General features: G+C 41.6%; 1 protein-coding gene across 1 annotated transcript; it reads right to left on the bottom strand.

Annotated features, from left to right (window-relative positions):
* Positions 1–689: 689 nt before the first annotated feature.
* ntan1 (N-terminal asparagine amidase) lies at positions 690–24,083 on the bottom strand. Its single transcript, XM_079840917.1, has 10 exons — positions 23,854–24,083; positions 12,651–12,753; positions 12,509–12,574; positions 10,521–10,629; positions 10,358–10,431; positions 10,229–10,282; positions 6,365–6,418; positions 4,998–5,095; positions 4,778–4,891; positions 690–1,990 (listed from the first exon to the last, which is right to left on the bottom strand). Exons 1-10 carry the CDS (start codon positions 23,932–23,934, stop codon positions 1,829–1,831), a joined length of 915 nt encoding a protein of 304 aa, XP_079697043.1. The 5' UTR covers positions 23,935–24,083; the 3' UTR covers positions 690–1,828.
* Positions 24,084–25,561: the final 1,478 nt, after the last annotated feature.

Raw genomic sequence — 25,561 nt, 5'->3', positions numbered from 1 at the left:
CTCTGTAATCGTTTTCAGTCTTCAACCAGCCCGCTTGCACCAGTCAGCACCTGCATAAGGAACGACTGTTTATCACTCATCTAAGTTCTGAGATCGTTCTATGCACTAAAGACTTCCCTTCCCTGTTTCCTGAATGTTTATGTTAATAAAGATCCTGTCGCTGACAAGTATCTGTACTTACAATATAATCTTAAATACAACGATAAAACAGATGCTAAATTTTTTTTTTTCCAGTCAACAAAATTCACAGGTTTTGAAATATTCTGCTTAAATATTTCCACAACCTGCTTAACCGGATGAATCCTATATTTTGTAGGACACTTCTTGAATTGTACTGATATGTTTCACATTTTCCATGTATGTCCCAATAGATGCATAAGTAAAGATCGAAACATCTCGCAGCCGAAAAGAGACGGGACATATTTCTAATACATACTTAATACTGATGTGTGTGCTGGTGATTTCCCTCCAAAATGATGTCATTTCCTGGAGAATGATGTCATTAAGCGACTGGAAACCTTTGTTATATAACGATTTTATCCTTTTTAAGGACCTTTGTATTTATTTCGTAATTAGAGATATGGATTTGCTTTTAATACCCGTGTATATAGTTATTCATCCTTGTTATTTAGTGGCTTATCTTATTTATTTTCTTTGTATAATTATTACTTTTTGTATAGATTTTTTTTCCACAGATTTTCTTGCTGTTATTATTAGTTATTTTGTACTTAATTGTTGTGTGATTTGTTACTAAACAAAGCTTAAAACTTTTATTATTAATCAGTTTTGTTTTATTTTGTGTAGTTCAACAAGAACATTCTCAAATATATTTGAAATAAAGGAAGATATTAACTACATTTTTGCTGACATACATAATTACAATGGTCACACTTTAGTTTTGGGTCCAATTCTCACTATTAACTATGACTTTTGAATTTTGCCTCAAACTCCTAATTATGGCTTATTAATAGTAAGGTTATGTTTAGGTATTGGGTGATTAAGGGATGTAGAATATGGTTATGCACAATAAGACATTAATATGTGCTTTATAATTACTAATAAACAGCCAAAATCATAGTCATATGCACGCTAATAAACAAGTTAATAGTGAGAATTGTACCCTAAAGTGTTACCATTATAAATGTTATATTCATATGTAGCACCTTATAATACATTAATTATTTATTTGCCCAAAACAATGAATTGATTTGATCTTTTTTCAGTTTTCGTTTCATTGTTTATATTGACAAAGTTGCTGAAATGTTGTACTTTAGTATTTTTTGTATTGCACATAAACAGATTCCCTCATAATTCTGTTTCTTCCTAAAGATTAATATATTTAACATCTCCATTGTTATTATTATATAAAGGTCTCAATATACAAGAGAACATGTTTCCTCGGGTGACAATATTTTATTTATTTTATTTCTCCTCAAAGGACACAAACAAACTGTACTTACAGTTTCCCAAATTAATTGATAAAGAGCAAATGAGGTAAAGCAGGATGTTAGGATGAAAACAAGACATATTAGTTTAAAATAAAGGACACGTCATATGACACATGTACACACGTAACATATTAGAAATAAAATAGAAATAAAATAGATAATTGGCTCTTGTTTCTATGTAAGGGCCGGCAGGTGTAGTATGTTTATCAATGACATGCATTAATAAAACCATCTTCAGATATTTCACTCTCCAAGTAGAAGTCGTCTTTTTAAACCGTCACAAGCGTAATCTTAAAACAGCAGGTTTCAGATCAGTGTGAAGGAGAAGTCAGACGTCAGAAGGCCTTTAGCTGGGTTTCAGTGGGTCAGAGGTCAGCGGTTCAGACTCTCTTCCAGTGGCCCTCCTCGGAGCGGCGGTAGAGCTGCGGCTGTCCGTCCGGAAACAGCTCGTCTGCGGTCGGATGATCCAGCAGGAACTGGATGGTGGATTTGATGTGCTGGACGAAGTGAGGAGGTTCTGCATGCGGAGACGTGGACAAAAACTGACGGACAAACCAGATGAGGAATCAGTTTCGCTATACTGTATAAATATCTCACTGATTTACACTACAAGCATCAGAATTTCATCTTGCTTTCTGGTCATATAAATATCAGCATCTGCACCAAATGTATTATCTCTGAATAAAAATATGAAGTGTCTGTTCACAACAACTGCAAATAGCGTGCCTTGTTGGCAAGTGTTGTTCCCACTAGCTCCGCCTAACAATGCCTGGTTGGGACAAACAAGATTTAAAAAAAAAAACGTGTGTATTTCAATGTCTTCATTGGCGCAGTCAGTAAAACGTAAGGCTTAAGGATCTTGGTTTTGACACGATCGAACCGGGTTCAAATCCGCCTTTTGCCGAGCTCGCTCTTCTCCCTTTTCCCATCACTTTCAATAAAAATTAAGAAAATGTTCTAAAAGTGAAAATAAAGACGAAATGCCTAGTGAAATGTTTAATAATAATAAAAGCATTCATTGGTTAGGGGTTGGTGTAGGGAGGGCTTTTATTGTCCCATTAAAGGAACACGCCGACTTTTTGGGACTTTATCTTATTCACCGTATCCCCCAGAGTTAGATAAGTCCATACATACCATTCTCATCTCCGTGCGTGCCATAACTCTGTCTGACGCAGACATCACTAGCCTAGCTTAGCACAAAGACTGGAGGTAAATGGCTCCAGCTAGCCTACTGCTCAATATGTGACAAAATAACGCCAACATTTTCCTATTTACATGTTGTGATGTGTATAGTTACATTGTGTACTAAGGCCGACTGAAAATTAAAAGTTGAGATTTTCTAGTCCAATATGTCTAGGAGCTATACTCTCTTTCCTGCGTAATGATCAAGGAACTTTGAGCCGTACCATGGGTGCAGCGGCGCAATGATATTACACAGCGCATGAAAATAGTCCCCAGCACACTCTGTGCAAGCAGGTTGTCACGTTGGTTATGTTGACGGAAGTTAGCCTATTTTCAGCTGCGCTGTCTAATATCATTGCACCGCTGCACTCATGGTACGGCAGCAAAGTTTCTTGATTATTACGCAGGAATGAGAGAATAGTTATATTTGCAATACATTTAAGAGCACTCTCTGAACAAATGACACATCAGTTTAACATAGAAAGAATAAAGCAGTTACTTTTTTGCCCATTCTTCTTTGAATTGTCTGTTTATTTATTAACTTACATCATTCATTGTCATTTGTATAGCAGAATAATCCATCGTGTCATTGCGGTCGTGATCAGACGTATGGTTGTATCAGTGTACATTTCATTTGAAGAAGGCATGATGAAATATGTGCGCATACACGCTTTGGGTTCACGTTTAGAGCACTATAGTATATGAAATATGTCCATAAAAAACTTAAACGCCCTCGCTATATGTCTATATATGTGCTATATGATCCATGTGGAGAACGTTGTTAATCTCATCGCTGCGCTCTGCGCAGAAACCGCTCTCTCGCGCGCGCCGCGTGTAGTTTGAATTCTCCGCTGTAATCAAGGGCTGAATTCGAAATCGCCCCTTATAACCTCAAATACGGCATTATTTAGAGGGGACAGCGCTTTGTAGTGGTGTCCGAAACCATAGTGGACGTTATTGAGTTCACTCATTCTATCCCACATCGCACCACAATAACGAGTGAACAGCCGATGTACACACAACGGTTGTCTGACTTCAAGCACTCGTTTTCATTCACTCCTTCAAATAAAGTGATAACGTAGGGAATAGTGAATGAGGGTATTTACATTTACATTTACATTTATGCATTTGGCAGACGCTTTTATCCAAAGCGACTTACATTGCATTCAAGGTACACATTTTACATTTTGTCAGTTCTTGCTTTCCCTGGGAATCGAACCCATGACCTTGGCGTTGCTAGCGCCATGCTCTACTGTTTGAGCTACAGGAAAGCCTATAGGAGTATAGGAGGCGGGGTATAGGAGGCGATCTCGTATTCAGCCATGTAAAGCGATCTCAGCTGTGCTCTGACTGCTCTCACTCTAACAGTGCAACAGTGAAATGCGTCCCCTCTCAAACAATGACGCGCTGCGCCGCGTTCCGAACGCTGTTTAAGCGACATACCGGTATCATCAAAATTCATATCATAACAAAAAAAAATACCGGTATTCACTATGAACCGGTATACCGCCCAGCACTACTCTGTTGAGTATGGTTTCACTAATAATAAACATACATTTGCATAAAGCATGCATATTTGTCCATACCCATGTTGATTAGAGTATTAAAAACTTGAAAAATATTCATTTAAGGTACATTTAGAACTTAGCTAGAGTTAACTCATGACAATCATGCGATTAATCACAATTAAATATTTTAATCGAGGACAGCCCTAAATCATTTAGACTCTGTTATTATTGCATCCTGTTAATGTACAACAATACTGAGGTGCAAATAGTATGTATCTAAATAAAGTATAAATTACATGTAATTACTATTTATTTTGCAAAGAACTGCTCCTTTTACATGATGTAAATAGAATATATCACTATTTTCATTTAGTATGCTATTTCACTTAGTAAATAGCATCAACAGCTATTTGCACTTAGTGTAAATATCATCAATCGCTAAGAAAATATGTTATTTTCACTGAGTGTAAATAGAATCTAGTTGCTATTAACACTTCTAACGGCTTATTTTAATAGCCGCTGCCATAAAAATAAGCTGTTTTGTCCGCCATATTCTCCCTATATGAGCCATAAAAGCCTGATCTATCAAATATGATACTCAACATAAGCACATATGCTAACTTTGAAGGGCTTTCAGACCTGTAGGACGGCTTCATCATCCTGAGACAGCCAGAAGGCCATGTCACTGTTTGGCGTCCAGCTGCACGGGCCGATCCTCACGAGCTCTCTGCTGGAATCATACACTTCAACCATCTGTCAATCATATATAGTAACAGTCCATCAGTCTGGCTTCTCAGCTTCGGATTGGTCAATTGTATCATAGTCATGCAGTTAAATATTTGTAACGGGCGCTGTCTACCTGTCCACCAGAGATGGTGCGCGCGGATCGCAGCTCCTCCGCCGGGCCTCGACACGTAAACAAGGCTGGAAACATGTGACCCGTTTTCACATTCACACCTGCATTCAGACAGAGACATGTTAGGCTGCATGATTAATCAAACTGATATGGCTTGTAATGAGAAACACTTATAAACTGGTCTGTTTACACAACACAAGAGAAGCCTCCCTGCGGTTTTCCTCCAAAATAAAAGCTTGATAGTTTAACTTTTGAAAATTAAGAAATTCAAACAGCCATAAATATTAGTATTTGAATTTTACAGTTTTACTGTAAAATAATGTTGTTATTATTATTATTATTATTATTATTTAGGGCTGTCAAACGATTAATCGCAATTAATCACATCCAAAATAAAAGTTTGTGTTTACATAATATATGTGCGTACTGTGTGTATAATTATGTATATTTGAATACACACACGTATATTTTTAAGAAATATTTGCATGCATATACTATATATTTATATTATATATATTAGGGCTGGGCGATATATCGCATGACATTGTTAGGCGCATCTCGTCAGTAAAGCCGGTTCCTTGATTAGTAGTAAATCGCCATCACCTGCTTTCAGATAGAGCGGCATTTACTACACAGAGCCGTAGTTCACTGACAAGCTGAGCCATATCGCATTAATTATCATGGACGTATCGCCTGTGATAATGCGATATGGCTCAGCTTGTCAGTGAACTACGGCTCTGTGTAGTAAATGCCGCTCTATCTGAAAGCAGGTGATGGCGATTTACTACTAATCAAGGAACCGGCTTTACTGACGAGATGCGCCTAACAATGTCATGCGATATATCGCCCAGCCCTAATATATATATATATATATATTATATATATATATAAAGTATAACACATTTTTCTTAAATATATACATGCATGTGTGTATTTATATAAACATAATAATTATACACAGTACACACACAATGTTAACACAAATGTTTGTTTTGGATGTGATTACTATTATTATAATATTATTGTTTAAATACCTAAATACTCAATGAAATAAATAATAAATTTATATTTTTTAACGTAAATACTTTTTTATTTTATAGAGAAATATATCATAATTTATTTAGTAATAATAATAATCATCAATAATATTAATTGTATTATTATTTTATTGCCCAAATAATGTCATCATACAAATTTTGGCTAAACAACCTTAAAAAAAATCTATTTTAAATTGCAATCACAACATTTTTCCGGTGAGGACATTGCAAAATGTGTGCGGCACCCTGTATTTCTCTTTCATTACATTCAGTTCATAATAAAAATTCACAACTCAGATAGCAGATCACATCATGAAGAGAAGGTGATATTACCCATCCCATACACCACGGGCCGGTGAATCCCCTCTGTGATGACATCATTCATGTCTGAAGAAACATAAGTTATGTTATACATTGCAGTTATGTTATCATGCACTGCATTCAGAGTTATACAACAGCTCTGTGTGATGAACAGACCCAAAGAACTGAAAAAACACAATGTGTAAATGTACATTTAAGCCGTTATTCAACGCAAATCAATCAACGGAGATGCAATTTTCCATGAATAATGTTTTCATTTACTGTCTGTTCGTCTCATAAAGCATCATGTGACCTCAGATGATTTTTGAATAAAGTACATTAATTGTAGCGGCTACTTTTCCAGTGATTTTTTTGGGGGGTCTTTTGGATGTGGTCACTATGAGACTTCATCATATTACTTTTTTTAATTTTTGGTCAACAGAAATAATAAAATGACACAGGTTTGCATTATACGGGTGAACTATCCCTTTAAAGGGGCTATAGGTAAGAATTTGCATGTATTAATTGTTTTAAAACCGTATTGCCAATGTTTGAGGGTAACCAAACTTCTACCTTCAATGACTTCCTGAGTTGTCTATGAAAGACTGATTTACACATGAAGGACTCGGGGTGTGTTTTGCTGTGTGACGTTTATGCCAATAATCCCGAAAGAGCCATTCTGTCCTTTAATGTCAATGTGTCATGCAAAGAAAAGGGATTAATTCATATTGTATATAGTATATTTGGCGTAATCCGCCCAGCTCCAGAGGGTTAATAAAGGCCTTCTGAAGTTCTGCGTTTTTGTAAGAAAAATATCCATATTAAAATAACTTTATAAACTATATTCACTGGCTTTCGGTAACGGTTGTACGCAAGTTTAGTTCCGGCGGAAGAGTGACCTCTGACCCGACGTATGACGCATTGACGAATGCGGAAGCCGCAAAAACTTTCCCCAGGAACTAGGGACTTTGGGGTGGTACTCTGTGTGTTTCGACCGCAGGAACCAGGGTCTAAATAAAGTTCCGGGTAAAGATTTCCCCCTCAAAACGGCCCTGCTCGCGAGGTTGTACATTTTCAAAGTTCAGGAACTTTCGGGGGTGGGACTTGAGCACTGAATATGCTGATTGGTTGAGCTCATGCAGCATTTTATTCCAACCTTAAAGTCTGTAGCCGTGCGTGCAGTAAGAGTTGTTTGCTATTCAAATCAACAACGGAGTTTAAAAAATGCGCCGATTGACCGACGACGAGGTTCAGGCTTTATTAAGCTTATTTGCGGAGGACAAATAAATCCAGTGGCCTCTGGAAAGTTGCGCGCAGTCCTACGTCACCGGACTGATCTTCACGGTACTTTAGACCGCAATGGAAACGCAGACAGCAGCAGGTCTGAGGGAAAAAAAAAAAGAGTTCCTGGGACAAATTGTTCCGGGTAATTTCGGTGGAAACATGGCTTTAGAGTCTAAAACAAGAATTTTTAAAGAGAAATGTGGGAGAAGCTTGAGTTTGACCTTTGAACCACGAGAGGCTTGATTCTTGATTCTCACCTGAGCTTACGCTACTCCTACATCATGTGTCAGGTCAGAGGTCACTCTTCCGCCAGAACTAGACTCACGTACGGCCGTTACCGGAGGCCAGTGATTATAGTTTATAAAGTTATAAATATGGATATTTTTCTAACACAAACACATGGTTTCACTTCATCTTCATTAACCCCCTGGAGTCGTATGGATCACTTTTATGATGGATTGATGCACTTTTCTGGCTTCAAAATCTCAGGTACCATTCACTGCCATTATAAAGCTTGGAAGAGCCAGGACATTTTTAAATATAACTAAAGCCCCGTTTCCACCGAATTATCCGGAACAATTTGTCCCAGGAACTCCTTTTACCTCAGACCTGCTGCTGTCTGCGTTTCCATAGCGGTCTTAAAGGGATAGTTAACCCAAAAACTAAATTTTTATGTTTATCTGCTTACCCCCAGGGTATCCAAGATGTAGGTGTCTTTGTTTCTTCAGTAGAACACAAATGAAGATTTTTAACTCCAACCGTGGCAGTGTGATAGTCGTATAATGCATGTCAATGGGGATATTTTAGAGTATGAGAGCAATGAGAGTAAAAACACATAGACATACGAATCCTTATTAAACCATGCGCTAGTGGCGTCACATTGATGTCTTAAGACACAAAACGATCGGTTTCTGCGAGAAACCCCACAGTGTTTATGTTATTTTTTTACCTCTTATCAGACGAATGTCATCTAGTATTCCTAGCGCCATAACTTCCGGCGAATAAGGTCAAAATTCTGGCGCAATCAAAGATTGGCATCTACATATATATATTCACTCATTCGACTGATCCGCGCAGGCACTCATGAGGAATCTATGTATATATCTATGATCGCGCAGGTATTTTGCATGTATTTTGACCTTATTCGCCGGAAGTGATGGCGCGGGGACGGCTGATGCAGAGCCATAGAAAAAAATGAAATACATTTTTAAATATGGATATTTTTCTTACACAAACACATCAGTTCGCTTCAGAAGGCCTTTATTAACACCCCGGAGCCGTGTGGAGCACGTTATTTGATGGACAGATGCATTTTTTTATGGACTTCAAAAACAGAGCAACTATTACTGCTATTATAATGCTTGAATTAGCCAGAACATTTTTAATATAACTCTATAAGAAGTGTATAAGAAGAATGTCATATACACATCGGATGACTTGAGGGTGAGTAAATCATGGGCTAATTTTCATTTTTGGGTGAACTATCCCTTTAAGTACTGTGGAGATTAGTCTGTTGACGTAGGACTGTGAGCGACGGTCCATCAGTAGTATTTTTTAAACTCCATTGTTGATTCAAATGGCAAACAACTCTTTCTGCATGCACCGCAACAGACTTTTAGGTTGAAATAAAATGCTGCATGAACTCAACCAATCAGCATGTTCAGAGTCCAAGTCCCACCCCCGAAAGTTCCTGAACTTTGAAGAAGTACTACCTCGCGAGCAGGGCCGTTTTAGACGCGTTTCCACCGAAATTACCCGGAACAATTTGTACCAGGAACTTTTTCCCCCCAGATCTGCTACTGTCTGCGTTTCCACTGCGGTCTACAGTACCGGGACGATTAGGCAAATTAGTCGGTGATGTAGGACAGCGCGCGGCTGCTCCTCCCAGTCACAGACGGACAGGAATCATTTTTGCGCGATACTGTCTGCAACAATAATAAGTATGGAGGAGATGCAAGCAGCGCTGCTTTTGGTAGTTATGTATTGTTTTAATAAAGAGGTCATTAACAAAACGGCGGAAAAGAGACGAGCACTGATACTAAAGCGGATTCTGAAAGCTCGTAAAGATTTAAAATAAGACAACGTATGTTATTATCAGCTATTACCGACATTGACCGTGCGATTGCTGAGACGAACGCGCGCCATCGGACAGAAAGAGCAAGGCGGATATTTACTGAACGCAGAACAAACCTCGCAAAAGACTTTTTGAAAAAAGACAACTAAAAATGCCGGTTGAAATAAAATGCTGCGTGAGCTCAACCAATCAGCATGTTCAGTGCCCAAGTCCCACCCCCGAAAGTTCCTGAACTTTGAAAAAGTACTACCCCGGGAGCAGGGCCGTTTGGAGGGGGAAATATTTCCCCGGAACTTCATTTAGACCCTGCGGTAGAAACACACCGAGTACCACCCCAAAGTCCCTAGTTCCTGGGGAAAGTTCCCGCGGTGGAAACGCGGCTTAAGATTGTTTGAAAGAAGAATGTCATTTACACCTGGGATGGCTTGAGGGTGAGTAAATTATGGGATAATTTTCATTTTTGGGTGAACTATCCCTTTAGGTGAATTGACTAAGAGAAACAACAGAATTTGGCACGTCAGCACAAACGCTCCTCTGACCTGTGATGCAGCACGTCTCCAGGTGAATGTCTTCCTTCTGTTTTTGAAAGGCATCTGTAAAGAAAAAGTCTCAAATTCTGATCTCACAGTGAGCGTTTCGTCTTCATCGCACATTTGTACACAACGTACCCAGAATACTAAGGCTGAGTGAGTGAGAGGTCTTTCTGTCGTCATCGAATCCCCCGACAAGATGCAGCTCCAGTCTGGAGACACACACACACACACATTATATCATGCAGACACTCCTGAAGTCCTTTATATGAGTTCAGTGATGCATGAAGATCTACAGCACCTGCCGTCTTTAGCAGGGTTGCTTTTAGAGGTGACAGCATCGACTATAAGAGGAACTTCAGTACATGTGCTGGAACCATCACAGTGTGCAAGGCAAGTCGCTCCACTGCCTTCAGAACAGAATAAACAGGATCAGACACCCAAAAGTACAGTAGAATTAGGGGTGGGAGAAAAGGTTGATGCATCGATGCATCGCGATTCGTTATATAACGATTCAGAATCGATTCTCAAAAATTCAGAATCGATTCTGTGTTCAATTCAAACGGCCACTTCACCACTGTGTGTGTGCGCGGTCAACGGCCAAACAGAAAAACCCGTTGATAGGCGAATGTTGGTATGCTGGTGAATTGGCTTTGTTTAAAGGGTTAGTTCACCCAAAAATGAAATTTCTTCCATTAATGACTCACCCCAATGTTGTTCCACACCCGTAAGACCTCCGTTCATCCTCGGAACACAGTTTAAGATATTTTAGATTTAGTCCGAGGGCTTTCAGTCCTTTGAATGTAAGTCTGTGCACACTTTGCTGTCCACGTCAAGAAAGGTAATGAAAACATCATCAAAGTAATCCATATGTGACATCATTTGGTTAGTTAGACTCTTTTGAAGCGTCGACAATACATTTTGGTACTAAATGTAAAAATACTAAGACTTTATTAGGCATTGTCTTCTCTTCCGGTTTTGTTTGAATCCGCGTTCACGACGCCACAGTGACGCTGCTGACGTAAGACGCTGTGACGTGTTATCTGGTGCGATAGCAGATAAAAATCGAATATGCTTAATAAAGTCTTAGTTTTTGTTGTTTTTGGACCAAAATGTATTGTCTGTGTTCCGAGGATGAACGGAGGTCTTACGGGTGTGGAACAACATTGGGGTGAGTCATTAATGGAAGAAATTTCATTTTTGGGTGAACTAACCCTTTAAGATAAAATGGACAATCTACGACCTGCTCAGGGGCGTCGCACCCGTGGGGACACTCTTCCCGGTGAGAGGGTTCAACACCCGCACGTTTTATGAAGTTTTTCCACAGTTTTGCACAAACACCTTACAGCACCATTTCAAAAATGTATTTTGCTTATTAAATGCAACGTTTTGAATTTCAAAAGCATTTCTAAATTAAGATCATATTTCCAACAAACGAAATTCTGAGCCAAAATAACGAAGTGGTGCTCAAGTGGGCTATACGGCGCTTTCCTTGCCATTAATGCTTAATAACACTCCTATGTCTCCGATGCGGTGGCCGGGACATAAACCTACCAACATCTGTCGCATAATTTTTGGAATGACTTATCGAATATTGCTGAACTACTGCACAATGTTTCAAACGAATGGAAAATTCTGAACAAAGACTTCGTTTTGGTGAGTGATTTGTTAAATGTCTCTAACATGACTGTTGCAGCTCGGCAGGTTTTCTCATGTGAGATGTAGTGCGCACACACTGAATTTGGCTTCTCAGCGAGCGCTAAAGTTGTTTTTCTTCTGCATTAGCCTATGTTTTAAAGGTTTTTTTTTTTTGTGGCTCTAACAAATGTAAACTTTTTTTTTGCTTTAAAAACATTTTTTGTTAAAATGTTCTAAAGAAACTGAAAAATAGTCCCACTTAGTTGTAAATTGAAAACTGTTTATTCTTAATGATTGTTCTTTGCAATTGTATGGCTTACTATGAGAGCTTGTTAATCTTGAATATAACTTTGTTAATAAAATAAAAGTATTGAAAGAAATCTTCATAATCATTTTTAATATGGCAATACTGTCAAACAGATATTCTAACTAAAAACAAAACACATATTAGCTCCAATTTTGGTTAAAATGTAAAGTTCATGTATCTGCACAGCAGGATAATTAATTACCAAAAATGTGTGTTAAGAATCGTTTTGGGAATCGGATCGTTACTCCCAGAATCGGAATCGGATCGAATCGTTAAGTGCCTTAAGATTCCCACCCCTAAGTAGAATGCCATCAGATATTGATTTGATGAAGGTTTGCTGTCACCTGTGTGTCGGAGCACGACGAAGTGGCATGTTGTGGCATCATCGGAGCCCAGGATGGAGACCGAATCTGAGGAAAGAGAAACATCAGTGTCCGTTTGATTGGCACACGGCAGCAGCTCATCGAATCATCGGCACACACTCACTGTCCGCTGGTGTGGTGGACGCAAACTCTCTCTGCTGGATGAACAGGAGCTGTCCAGGGTCCACAGGCTCGGGACTTCTGGACACAAACTGCTTCGCAGTTTCCTAACAGAGACACACCAACGTGTCAAAACACACAGACATCCTGTCAAATGACTGATATATGTGCAATATTTGAATAGAGAAAAAATATGACGGACATGAATGTTTTTAACATCAAGATGCATGTAGGAATTTAAGTTTATAGAATTTTGTATTATACATTTTTGCAATTCACTTCAATAGCCTCCTGGTGCCACTGTCTTCGTACGAGGACTTTATATTTGAGTGAATTTCTCTGACACCATACATGTCACAGTTTTATGTCCTGATGTCCTATAAAGAGCATAATCAGGGCTTCTCAGGGATACCATTTGTTTTGAGGTTTCACCAGGACAACAACTTCTCCTTGGTCTTTAAAAATTACTGAATGATCAAATTTAGCACTCTTATGGAAATATATATCTAGTAATATTTTGTAATTATAATTTAAATCTGACTCATTTTAAAAATGTTTGTTATAAATCCACATCTCAGGAAAAGGTTATGGGGATTCTAATCAAAATATGACTTTCTGTTTTATTGATTTCATACATTTCCTCAGAGGACACCAGGACTTAAAGCTGCACTATGTAACTTTTCCGTCCACTAGAGATCGCCTGTTCAAAACAAAGGCGTAGTTTGATGACGCCACGTTTGAGCGCAGAATCTTGGGACATGTGGTCTTCACCTCACAGCCGGTGGAAAAGAATCGGGATAGGACTCGGGCAGAAATCATGTTCATGGATGGGATTTCTTAATGTTACTGTAGTATGAAGCAGAAGCAGGAGAAATTGATAATAAGAAGAGCGCAACACAAGCCTCGCGAGCAGCAGGACCTTTATTATGGCATAGTCGCCGGCGGGACTTTTATTATGTCACAATCGCCATTTCTGCTTTTCCGGCCATGAGTATGAGGTTACGCAGCTCTGTTTATCATATTAGACACATCTGAGTGTGTTAATGATGTTATGACGTTACTCTGTGCGTTCGCTCAGCGGCTGCTATGACACTTGTTCACACTGCAGTGAGAGTAAAGCGTTTCTGCAAAATAAAACCCGAAACCGAGGGGAACACAGATATGACGCATTTGACAGGCGACTCCCTCACACGTCCCGGTTCCTTGAGTAAAATAGCAATTTTCTCACGATTTACAAATAGTTGGGAACATTTGGTATATTGTAAGTACTCAACTTAGCAAAATATATAACACTGGCCTAGTGGTTTTTGGATATTTTACTGAAATAATGTTACATAGTGCACATTAAAAGAAGTTTATCAGGCATTCTGGGAGACACAACAAGTGAATAGGGAAAGGAATTACATATCAATGTTTCTATAAAATATTAGGTATTATTATGAAAATATGTCAACTATTACTCCCATTAATACACTTATTATTTCATTACATGTTGCTCCAAGAACACATTAATATGCAGATTAGATACAGTGTATTTAAACTTAGCATTGAATGGGAAAACCCATGTATGGCCATTTTACTCACATATTGCATAAAGTAAAATGCAATCAATTAATTCCGTTATATCTTTCATTTGAGAATCATCTTTAAATAAAGTTTGGTTTAAAAAAATCCTGAAAAATGAAAATTGATTGGTGAATGAAAAAAAAAAAATCCTATTGTTTTTGTTTATAAATCATTTTATTTTATTTTTTTAACACAACTGAGTCCCGGTGTCCACTTACGATGACATAGCATAACATATTAATAAAATATAATTTTTCAGAATAAAATTCCATTTGTTACTTATTATGAACATGAAAAAAAAAATCTCAATTCAAAAGACTTTGTTCTCTTTCAAACATTCGCTCAGTATCTCACTATGGGAACGCCTCTGGGCGTGACAGATCTGGAAGCACCAATTACACCACGTCTGTCAGTTGACAGACCAATCACGACAGTGATGTGGGAGTCCCTCCTCCCTATATATACCGTTGTCATTGGTCCCTACTTCATTCTCGATCTCTTCCCCGTGAAGATCAAATTGGAAGCTATCCTTCAGCAGGACCTGTCATTAAAATAGTTGCTTAACTGTTCAGAAGACTAGCCGTCAAGGTACGTCACCGAACGCAGCTGTTTTGCTAGCGGGTCTTTTTCACTGTAGTGGAGATTATTGCTTCGGATACACTAAGAAAATTAACGCGTTACGGCGAATTATCTTAGATATTCGTTGTGGTATATTATTAATTCAGTATTGCAACTGCTAGTTCTACAAGCAGCGGGCCGAAATCGGAGGCCTCACGCCCGTGCGGGTCAATGATCTCAGGCAAGGATCCTCATCCTTTATGCATCGTATGCCTGGGGGTGAAACACCTGTCAAGGGTGCTAGAGAGAAGAGCGCGGGTCGCAGCCGCCAATAAAGGAGACCCCTGCTTTTCTCCGCCGCCCGCGGAGGTAACGTTAACTAATCAGCCCCCTGCGTCGTGCAGCTGGAGCAAAATTATGGATTATATCCTTTATGAATGTAAGGGAGGAAGACGATGGGGACGACGAAGCTATCGCTCGTCTGTTGGAGGAGGACGGGGAGGAGGATGACGACGACGACGCAATCCTCCCGCCAAATCCCTCCCGGCCAGGCAGTGCGTTAAGCGAAGGAGCTCGACCTTCTCGAAATGTGCCGGAGGGCGGCGGCAAAACTCTCCATAGACTGGCCGTCGCAACAGACAGGCCAGGGGACGGAGAGAGATCTCTATGACGGCAAGAGACTACCGTCACGTGCCCAACCTGTTAAACAGCTCATTCCAGCGGTCCCAGCGTGCGTTTCAGAAATGAAACGTTTCTGGGATAAAACCTTTTCACACAGGGTTCCTGTAAAAGGATTTTCCAGGCTGGATGTTGATAAAATGGAGGAGTTAGGGATGTCAAATCCCCCTCAGGTCGAGCTGTCGGTGGCACATCATCTCAACCCTAACCGCAGAGCAGCCTTTTCCTCTGCTTCAGCTTCACTGCCAGGATGCAATGAACGCTTAACAGCCTCAGTCTTTCAGAAGATTTATCGTTCTTCTGCACTGGCAGTGAGGGCTCTTAATGCCACCTCTTTCCTCACTGCTTATCAAGCAGAGCGTATGGAGGAGATGGGAAGGCAGATGGATGCTGGGACACCAAACCCAGCCCTGTGGGAAGAAATCTGCGTTATTGCAGATCTCAACCTGAGAACCTCCAGGGGCGCAGTCCAGAGCTGTGGTCGCAGCATGGGCTTGGCCGTGGTGGGTGAGCGGGCTCTCTGGCTGGGGCTGTCAGGGCTGTCAGACAGAGAGAAGGTGGACTTCTTGGACGCTCCAGTTGAGCCCAAAGCCCTTTTCGGGGCATCGGTCACTGCTATGCGACAAAGATGTGATCTGAGGAAACAGGAAGGTGAGGCGTTCCAAACTTGCCTTCCTCGCAGACCCACTGCTCGTACTTCTCAGCCACCACGATCCGGGTTTGAAGCTCCTAGGCTTGCTACGATAGTCGGTGTTGCCGGTGTTACCGGTGTCCAGACTCAACACCGGTTACATCACTTGCCCACCGTGGCACCGCCCACCGTCTTTTTGATTTTTTTTTTATAGTAATAAAATAATTTAGTTCAGTTAGAGAACAGACAATACAAATAAAAACTGAACGTATCTGGTTAATAAAGCAAGATCCGACCGTGAGTCTCGGAGGCGGCAGGAGTCATTCATCAGATTTAAGAGTGAGGAGCTGACTGAGATGATCACGGAAGATTTGGTTTCAAAGCGAAACGTAAAAGCGCCTATTTAAGGGAGTTTGTCATTTGTTTTGTTGTTGTGTTTTTCATTAAAAATAATAGGCTAATGAGCCCACAATTCAAGCAACCCGCAGCCGAATTGGCGCTAATTAAAAACCGAAAGTAAAATGTGCACGGGCAGCACGGCCGCACAGAGCGCGCATTGTTTACTTTCGCCTGGCTCCGCAGTGCGAGCCTCCGCGCTACGCTGACTGCGCGCATTTATTTTTGCCGCGCGCACCCTCGCGCTCGTGCAGGCGCGTCGAGTATAAACGAGGCTTTACGGGCGAACTAACAGTGTGCATTCATGGCGTGCATCTCAATCATAGACTGATCAATGCTTGATCAGTGCCCTGACTACTGATTCTGAACTAGGGAACTGATTGAGACGCGCCCATGGCCTCACAGAGCACGCATTTACAGACGAGCTGTCATTCACGGTGTGCGCGCACTGGCGCGTTTTCAGTTCAGAGCGGTCGTGTGCATGTTACTTTCGGTTAGATAGAATTAGTGATTTAGATTAGATTAGATTAGATTCAACTTTATTGTCATTACACAAGTACAAGTACAAGGCAACGAAATGCAGTTTAGGTCTAACCAGAAGTGCAATAGCAGCAAGTGCAGGATATATACAATGGTTGCGTAAGTGCAGGACATAAAAATGTTCTGAATATATATAAATATGTATAAGTAGAGAGATGGTTATTACTATAAGTAGAACTGAATTTACAGATGAATATATACAGTGAATAAATATACAGATGGCTATTACTATAAACAGAATTTACAGGTGAATATGTACTATGAATAAATATACAGATGGCTATTACTATAAACAGAATTTACAGGTGACTATGTACTATGAATAAATATACAGACGGTTATTACTTGAACAGAATTTTACAGTTAGAGGTATACAATAATATGTTAGGCTAATATGAGGAATATAGCAGTGGATTAAGTTAGTACAATAAATTATGGACAGAGCTATCCGAAAGAAAGTGTAAAAGTGCAGTGGAAAGTGGTTGCATATTCCAGTTAGAAGTACGGTGCAAAATGCAAATGTAAACATTGTTACTGTAAATACAGTCGGCAGTGCAGATGAGCATAATCCAGTTACGGTATGGTGGTGCAGAATGCATAAGTAAACAGTTGTTACTGTAATAAACAGTCAGTAGTGCAAATAACAAAGTGAAGGTGGATGTGAGGTAGGAGAGTTATCAGTTTATGAGGGAAGTGGATCAACGGGGGTTTGAGTTCAATAAAGAGACAGCTCTGGGGAAAAAACTGTTCTTAAGTCTGCTGGTCCTGGTCCGGTGGATCCTGAAACGCCTGCCGGAGGGCAGGAGAGAAAACAGTCTGTGGGCTGGGTGAGAGGAGTCCTTGAGGATGCTGCGAGCTCGATGCAGGCAGCGTTTCCTCTGGATGTGTTCGATGGCAGGCAGTGGAGTCCCTGTGATGCGCTGGGCAGTTTTCACCACCCGCTGCAGTGCCTTGCGCTCCGCAACAGAGCAGCTCCCATACCACACTGCCACACAGTTGGTCAGGATGCTTTCTATTGCGCAGCGGTAGAAGTTCACCAGGATAGCCGAGGAGAGCTGATTCTTCCTCAGTGTCCTCAGGAAGAAGAGGCGCTGGTGAGCCTTCTTGACCAGGCTGGAGGTGTTGGTCGTCCACGACATGTCCGCCGAGATGTGGGTCCCCAGGAACTTGAAACTGGAGACACGCTCAACAGCCATTCCATTGATGTGGATGGTGTCGTGTGTGCCTCTTGACTCCTTCCTGAAGTCCACAATGAGCTCCTTCGTTTTGGTGGTGTTGAGGAGCAGGTTATTATCAGCGCACCATGTGGCCAGGTGCTGGATCTCTTCCCTGTAGGCAGTCTCATCGTTGTTGCTGATGAGACCAATCACCGTAGTGTCGTCCGCAAACTTGACGATGGAATTAGTTCCATACACAGGCTTGCAGTCGGAGGTGAAGAGGGAGTAGAGAAACGGACTTAGCACACAGCCCTGTGGTACACCAGTGTTAAGAGTGATGGATGTGGAGCAGGTGGATCCTGATCGAACATTCTGGGGTCTGTCAGTTAGGAAGTCCAAAATCCAGTTACACATTGAAGTGTTGATGCCCAGGTCTCCAAGTTTGGCAATTAACTTGGATGGGATGACAGTGTTGAATGCTGAGCTGAAGTCAACAAACAGCATGCGTGCATAAGTGTTTTTACTGTCCAGATGGGTGAGCACAGAGTGCAGTGCCATGGAAACTGCATCCTCTGTGCTCCTATTGCTGCGGTAGGCAAACTGGTGTGAGTCCAATGTGGATGGTATAGAGTCTTTTAGGTGTTCCAGGACCAGCCGCTCAAAGCACTTCATAATGATGGGTGTGAGTGCTACAGGGCGGTAGTCATTAGGGCACCTCGGGCTGGAGTGTTTCGGCACTGGCACAATGGAAGTGCGTTTAAAGCATGATGGTACAGCTGCTTGGGCGAGAGACAGGTTGAAAATGTCTGTAAAAACCCCAGCGAGCTGCTCCGCACATGCCCTGAGCACACGTCCAGGGATGTTGTCTGGTCCAGCAGCCTTGTGCGCGCTGATCCGGCTCAGTGCCTTGCAGACATCTGTGGTGGAGAGTGTGATTGGTGGGTGGTCAGCTGAGGGTTTGAGCTTGGTGGCAGTTTCTCTGTTGTCTCTTTCAAAACGAGCATAAAAGTAATTTAGCTCATTCAGGAAGTTGACATCAGTGGCTGCGGGGGTGGAGTGGGGGGGTTTGTAGTCACTGATGGCCTGGATGCCCTGCCACATGCGTCGAGGGTCAGAGTTGGAAAAGTGACCCTCAATCTTAAGCTTGTAGCAGTGCTTGGCCTTTTTGATGCCCCTCTTCAGGTTTGCCCTGGATGCGCTGTAGGCTTGTGCATCTCCTGATCTGAAGGCAGTATTGCGTGACTTCAGCAGGAGTCGTACTTCCCTGTTCATCCAAGGCTTCTGATTTGGGTATGTGGTGATCTGTTTCTGGGTTGTAACACTGTCGATGGTGGTATTGATATGATCCAATACTGAGGAGGTGTAGGAGTCAATGTCCGTGTGAGCGCCACTGGTGGCTTGAGAAGCAAACATACTCCAGTCTGTGTTTAGAAACCTTTCCTGGAGTGTGGAGTCTGCCCCCGCAGGCCACACCTTGATGGTTTTCATTGATGGCTTCACGCGGTTGATGAGGGGTGAATATTTGGGTCTGAGAAACAAAGAGAGGTGATCTGACTGTCCCAGGTGGGGGAGGGGTGTCGCAACGTAAGCTCCGGCCATGTTTGTGTAAACATGGTCTAAGGTTTTGTTTCCTCTGGTGTGGCAGGAAACATGCTGGTGAAACTTGGGTAGCACTGACTTTAAGTTTGAGTGATTAAAGTCACCTGCAACAATAAACGCAGCTTCCGGGTGATCAGTCTGTTGTTTACTGATGGCTGCGTGAAGTTCTTTCATAGCAAGCTTGGCATCAGCATCGGGTGGAATATAGGCTGCTGTGATAATAGTGGAGGTGAACTCCCGCGGTAGATAAAACGGTCTACATTTAACCATGAGAAACTCCAGGTTAGCTGAACAATGACTCCCAACAATAGCAGAGTTTGTGCACCAAGCTTTGTTAATATAAATGCACAATCCACCCCCTCTGCTCTTCCCAGAGCCATCTAATGTTCTATCCGCCCGGAGTGTGTGGCATCCCGCTAGCTCGATAGCGGTGTCCGGTATTCCGCTGTTTAACCAGGTTTCCGTGAATATTAGGACGTTACAGTTCAAAAGTTTCTTACTGTGTGTGATGCTGAGTCGAATCTCCTCCATTTTGTTCACTAGCGACCGTACATTGGCAAGGAAAATGCTGGGTAAAGAGAGCCGATGAGGAGTAAGCGTTAGCTTAGCACGCGTTCCTCCACGTCTCCCTCGCCTTTGTTTACGATCACGCCGCCGTCTGCGTGCACTTCCGCCCGGCCGGGTAGAGTGCAGAGTCACCGGTGTCTTAGCGATCTCAGGAAGGAGTTGTAGATTGTCCATAAAACTGTCGGAAATTCGCAAACCAATATCCAAAAGCTCAGCGCGGGTGTACGATGTAAAGGCACAACTGTTCTGTGCGAACAGACCCGAGAAGAACAGGAAAAATACCGCAAAATTGCAGAATCTGGAGAGACGCTGAGCCTCGCGATCTACTCGCGCCGCCATCTTGGTCACTATCCACTATCCAATTTAAAAGCCTCCGCCGGTGATACCGGTATTACCGGTGTTGTCACACATCAATTAACCGGTGGGAAAATTTCCTCACCGTCACATCCCTAGAAGCTCCCCACCGGAGTGGTCAGTCAGCCTTCAGAGGCCCTAGACCATCTCAGCCTCAGCAGGCTGAGCCACAATCTAAACCGGCTCAGCCTAGGGGAACACCTTCCTTTGCGACAGCTGCAGCTAGACACAGGCCAGCAAACCCTCAGGGAGGGAAGAAACGTCGAGCAACCTAACACGTCACCACATTCAAAACAAAAGGACGAACAACAGCACTCGCGGAGTATCTGTTGTTGTCCTTCCTCAAAGAGACCGGTCAATTTCTCCCCCTCCCGTCAAGAGAAGACGTTGGCTTTGGAATTGTTCAAAGAAAAAAGTTACATAATGACCAGTTCGGTTGTGAAGTTGGCACCAGTTCCCCCAGTGCCCCACACAGAATTTCCCCTCCCTCCACCCACGGGGTTTCAACAGAGGGCAGAGGGCTGTTCTCACAAAAACATGTTTGGTGTGAAAATAATAAACACATTCCCTGTGCATCCAGGCAGTGGGCAGAGGGGACAGCGACGTTTGAAAAGAAAAACACACACAAAAACAAAATTGTTCAGATCAGAGCTGCAGTCCCCACTAGCGTCACTAGTGAACGAGAGCGGGCTCGGTCTCCCGCTCTCGTCCTCCACTCCAGTGTGTTAATGTCAACAGCACAAGGGGAGTCAGCTCAGATTTTAGAGGAGGAAATAACCTCTTTATTGAACAAAAGAGCTATTCGAGTTGTGCCGCCAGAGGACAGCCAACAGGGCTTTTACTCACGGTACTTCGTCATTCCCAAAAAGGTAGGGTGTCTCCGTCCCATTCTGGATTTACGGAACCTCAACAAACACCTCAGGAAATACAATTTCAAAATGTTGACCTTAAAGGTGTTATCGAAAATTATTCGTCCCAAAGGATGGCTGACATCAGTCGATTTGAAGGACGCATATTTTCACATAAGCATCTTTCCGGCACACAGAAAATTCCTCAGGTTTGCCTATCGGGACACAGCGTACGAGTTTTTGACAGTACCATTTGGTCTGTGTCTCGCACCGAGAATTTTTACAAAATGTGTGGAAGCAGCGCTCACACCGCTGAGAATGATGGGTCTAAGAGTGTCAGCATATTTGGACGATATGCTGCTCTGCGCGCCGTCTCGTTTGTCCCTTTTTCAGAAAGGAAACAGGGTTCAATTCGGACTGTGTTTACGTCTTCTGGGTCTGATGGCCTCGACAGTTTCAATCATTCCGCTGGGACTGTTGCGAATGAGGGATTTCCAGCACTGGACAGCGGCGCAACGTTTGTGTCCAGAACGCCACCTAAACCGCAAGGTGATAGTAACATCACTTTGCATGCGTGCGCTCCGTCACTCGAGGGGTCGTGCTTTTCTGGAGTCAGGGACAGTTTCTCTGAGAAAGGTGGTCACAATGGATGCGTCTCTAACAGGTTGGGGTGCTGTGTGCGAGGGCAGAATAGCGAAAGTGAAACGGCCCGTCTCGCTACAGAACGCACACATAAACTTCTTGGAACTGTTAACTGTGTTTCTAGCATTGAAACATTTCGTGCAGTTTCTAAAGAACCACCATGTTTTGATCAGATCAGAAAACACAGCGGCGGTGGCATACATAAATCGCCAGGGAGGCACACGCTCCCCTCAGCTTCACAGTCTGGCACAGAAACTGATCGTGTGGGGCGTGAAGCATTTTCATTCACTACGGGCAACACATGTTCCGGGAATAATGAATGTGGGAGCGGATCTCCTGTCCAGAGGAAATCCGCTGTATGGAGAATGGACTCTCCGCCCTCAGGTAGTGAACCAGTTGTGGGAGAGGTTCAGCCGAGCTGCCGTAGATCTCTTCGCCTCGCACGAAAACGCTCATTGCCCTCTATTCTTCTCTCTGGCGAGAGAAGGTGCACATATGGGTGTGGATGCTCTGGCACACGTGTGGCCGAACGCGCTACTTTACACGTTTCCTCCTCTGAGTCTGATCATACCAACATTACAAAGAGTAAGGGAATGCGGTCACTCAGTAATACTAATCGCCCTGAATTGGCCAGGGAAGTTGTGGCTGACGGAGATAATTCAACTTCTGTGGCAGCTCCCGTTGCGCAGAGACCTCCTCTCTCAAGCGCGCGGAGAGATTTTTCACCCAGCCCCGAACAAAGTGGCACTCTGGGCCTGGCCCGTGAGAGGTTAAACTTAAGTGTTACGGGTTTGCCTGCGAGGGTGATTGAGACTATTCAGAATGCACGTGCAGCTTCAACGCGCTGTTTATGATAAGAAGTGGAGAGTGTTTGAACAATGGTGCACTAGCAGACACATCGTCCCTTTTCTCTGTTCTATCGCGGACATATTATGTTTTCTGCAGGAACTTTTGGATAAGAACAGAGCATTTTCAACCGTTAAGGTTTATCTTGCTGCAATTTCTGCATGTCATGTGGGGATTGACAGAAATACTATAGGTCAACACCCGCATGTGTGCAGGTTTATGAGGGGCGCGCGGCGTTTGCACAAGGTTTCAAAGCCACTAATTCCGCCGTGGGATCTGTCGAATGTTTGAAAGAGAACTTTAGGTTACTTACGTAACCCCGGTTCTCTGATAACATGAGTGAAGTATCTCACCGCACTTCCCTCCTTGCAGTGCACGGAGAAGAGATATGCTAAGAATGAAGTAGGGACCAATGACAACGGTATATATAGGGAGGAGGGACTCCCACATCACTGTCGTGATTGGTCTGTCAACTGACAGACGTGGTGTAATTGATGCTTCCAGATCTGTCACGCCCAGAGGCGTTCCCATAGTGAGATACTGAGCGAATGTTTGAAAGAGAACCGGGGTTACGTAAGTAACCTAAAGTTTTCCTGGGTCTCAGGAGGATAGTACTGCAGTGTGAAAAATACATTTATAAAATTATACATGTAGCCTATTAATGAGTTTGCAATATATATATAAACACAAAAATTTTAGTTTTTTTTAAAGGATTTCTACCTGTGTATCTTGTAAATCACAAGTTTTTAAATATAAAAATTATTATATTATATTACCTCAAATATTAACGTGGATATCAGACTATTTTTGTGTATGGTTTCGTACCTTCAGATGCGGGTATTTGCTGAAGAGTTCTGCGGTTGAATTCACGCGCTCTATTTGCTTATTCTGAGTTAACAGCGGCATCTTGATAGAGATTAAACCTGATCATCTGATAATTTCATTAAACTTTGATGAATAATAACTCTCATGTGAGTTTCTCCTCGATCTCGCCGCTGCACTGCCGCATTCTTTTCCGCCTTGGTCACAGCACACGTCAGAGGTCATGTGACTCTGAATAGTAGAAATGATTCGCTAGAAGGGACATTAACGTCAGTTAAACTTTAGAACGACATCCAGAGCAGAGCCATAGAGAGAGATAATAGCTTGTATAATAATCAAATTAAATAAATTATTAAATAAATTATAATAATTCAAAATATATGTGTAAAACCGCTGTTGACCGGCAGGCGGCTCTAGTGCACCACGACATTCATAGGCTCTGGGAACTCAGGAAGTGCTTGAGAAATGTTTCAGAAATGTTCAGATCATAGACATAATAAATACATAGACGCCCTATTGGCCGCTTTAGAACGTTGCTGCAATACGTCAACGCGTCCGCCATATTGCTGAGGGCAAGACTGCACTGTAAACAAATGCAAGTAAACGGGTGAGCTGCGGCTTTTCTGGATAAAAACAAAAACAACGTTTACATTTATCAACCGATTTCAGTGGTTTATGATGTACGTGGTATACTAAAAGTTCTATTCTATAGTTACTTAAAATCTTGATAGTAAGACTTATAAAATATATATTTTAATAAGGAATTGTCAAAGGCTTGTAATGCGTTTGGCTTTTTATACTTGAATAAGAATTATGAAGACGCCCATACTGAGATATAATTTAATTTTCACATTAAATGAAATACATTTTTCTTATAGTGGAAAAGGCATTTTCTGTATTTAACCGATTTTTGCTTTTCTTGTGCTTAGAATTGACCGTCATTGAGAAAATGAAACTATACAAATCACACTGGCAGGCTGCTTTCTGTTTTTTTATAGCACTAAAATGATAGATATTTACAGATAGATACTCTAAATATACAATAACAAAGATAACTCATGGATCCTTTATACATATGATATGGTACAACTACACTGCAATGCAAATAGTAAATACATGATAAAGTGATGTAATAGTAAATAGTGTATAGTCAATAAAAAAATAGTCAATGAAATAAACAATACAGTATACAGCAAATAAAATAATGAATAGTATAATTATATAATATCAAAATAATATAATATGCAATAATATAATGATAATAGCATAGTTTGTATAATACTATAATAATAGCAATAGAATATGAAATATCAATTACAGAATAGAGACAATAATAAAACATAGTTAAATAGTGACTAGTGAAAAGTACAATAATTTACCAGCATAACTATAATAGATTGATAATTGCAAGTGGTATAATATAATAACGATAATAATAATAGCAAATACAATGTAATATCAATTGCAGAATAATATAGACAATAATAAAAATAGTAAATTAAATAGTGACTGGTAGGTACAATAATAGTATTGGTATAATAATAATAACAACAATAACAAAAGGCTGTATATTAACCATCAATCATCTATAATCAGTCATCCTTTGTAGGGTCACCATGGCACACATCACAGAAAAACACAAAACCTGAAATGTACACCAGGGCATTGTCCACAAGGCTACCAAAGCGGGTTAGCAGGAAGCTGTGGTCAC

Source organism: Gobio gobio (genome assembly GCF_949357685.1).
Source record: "Gobio gobio genome assembly, chromosome: 17".
Taxonomy (NCBI): Eukaryota; Metazoa; Chordata; class Actinopteri; order Cypriniformes; family Gobionidae; genus Gobio; species Gobio gobio.
Note: the sequence above shows the minus strand (reverse complement) of the source record. Positions and strands in the feature narration are given on the sequence as shown.

What these genes read in the sequence shown, in the direction of transcription:
- ntan1 (XM_079840917.1), bottom strand. Translation starts at nt 23,934, where the DNA reads ATGCCGCTGTTAACTCAGAATAAGCAAATAGAGCGCGTGAATTCAACC. An exon ending in AACCCTGCTAAAGACGGCAG is followed by an intron (nt 10,432 to 10,520) that starts GTGCTGTAGATC and finishes GTGTGTCTCCAG; the next exon opens with ACTGGAGCTGCATCTTGTCG. An exon ending in ACTCAGCCTTAGTATTCTGG is followed by an intron (nt 10,283 to 10,357) that starts GTACGTTGTGTA and finishes TTTTCTTTACAG; the next exon opens with ATGCCTTTCAAAAACAGAAG.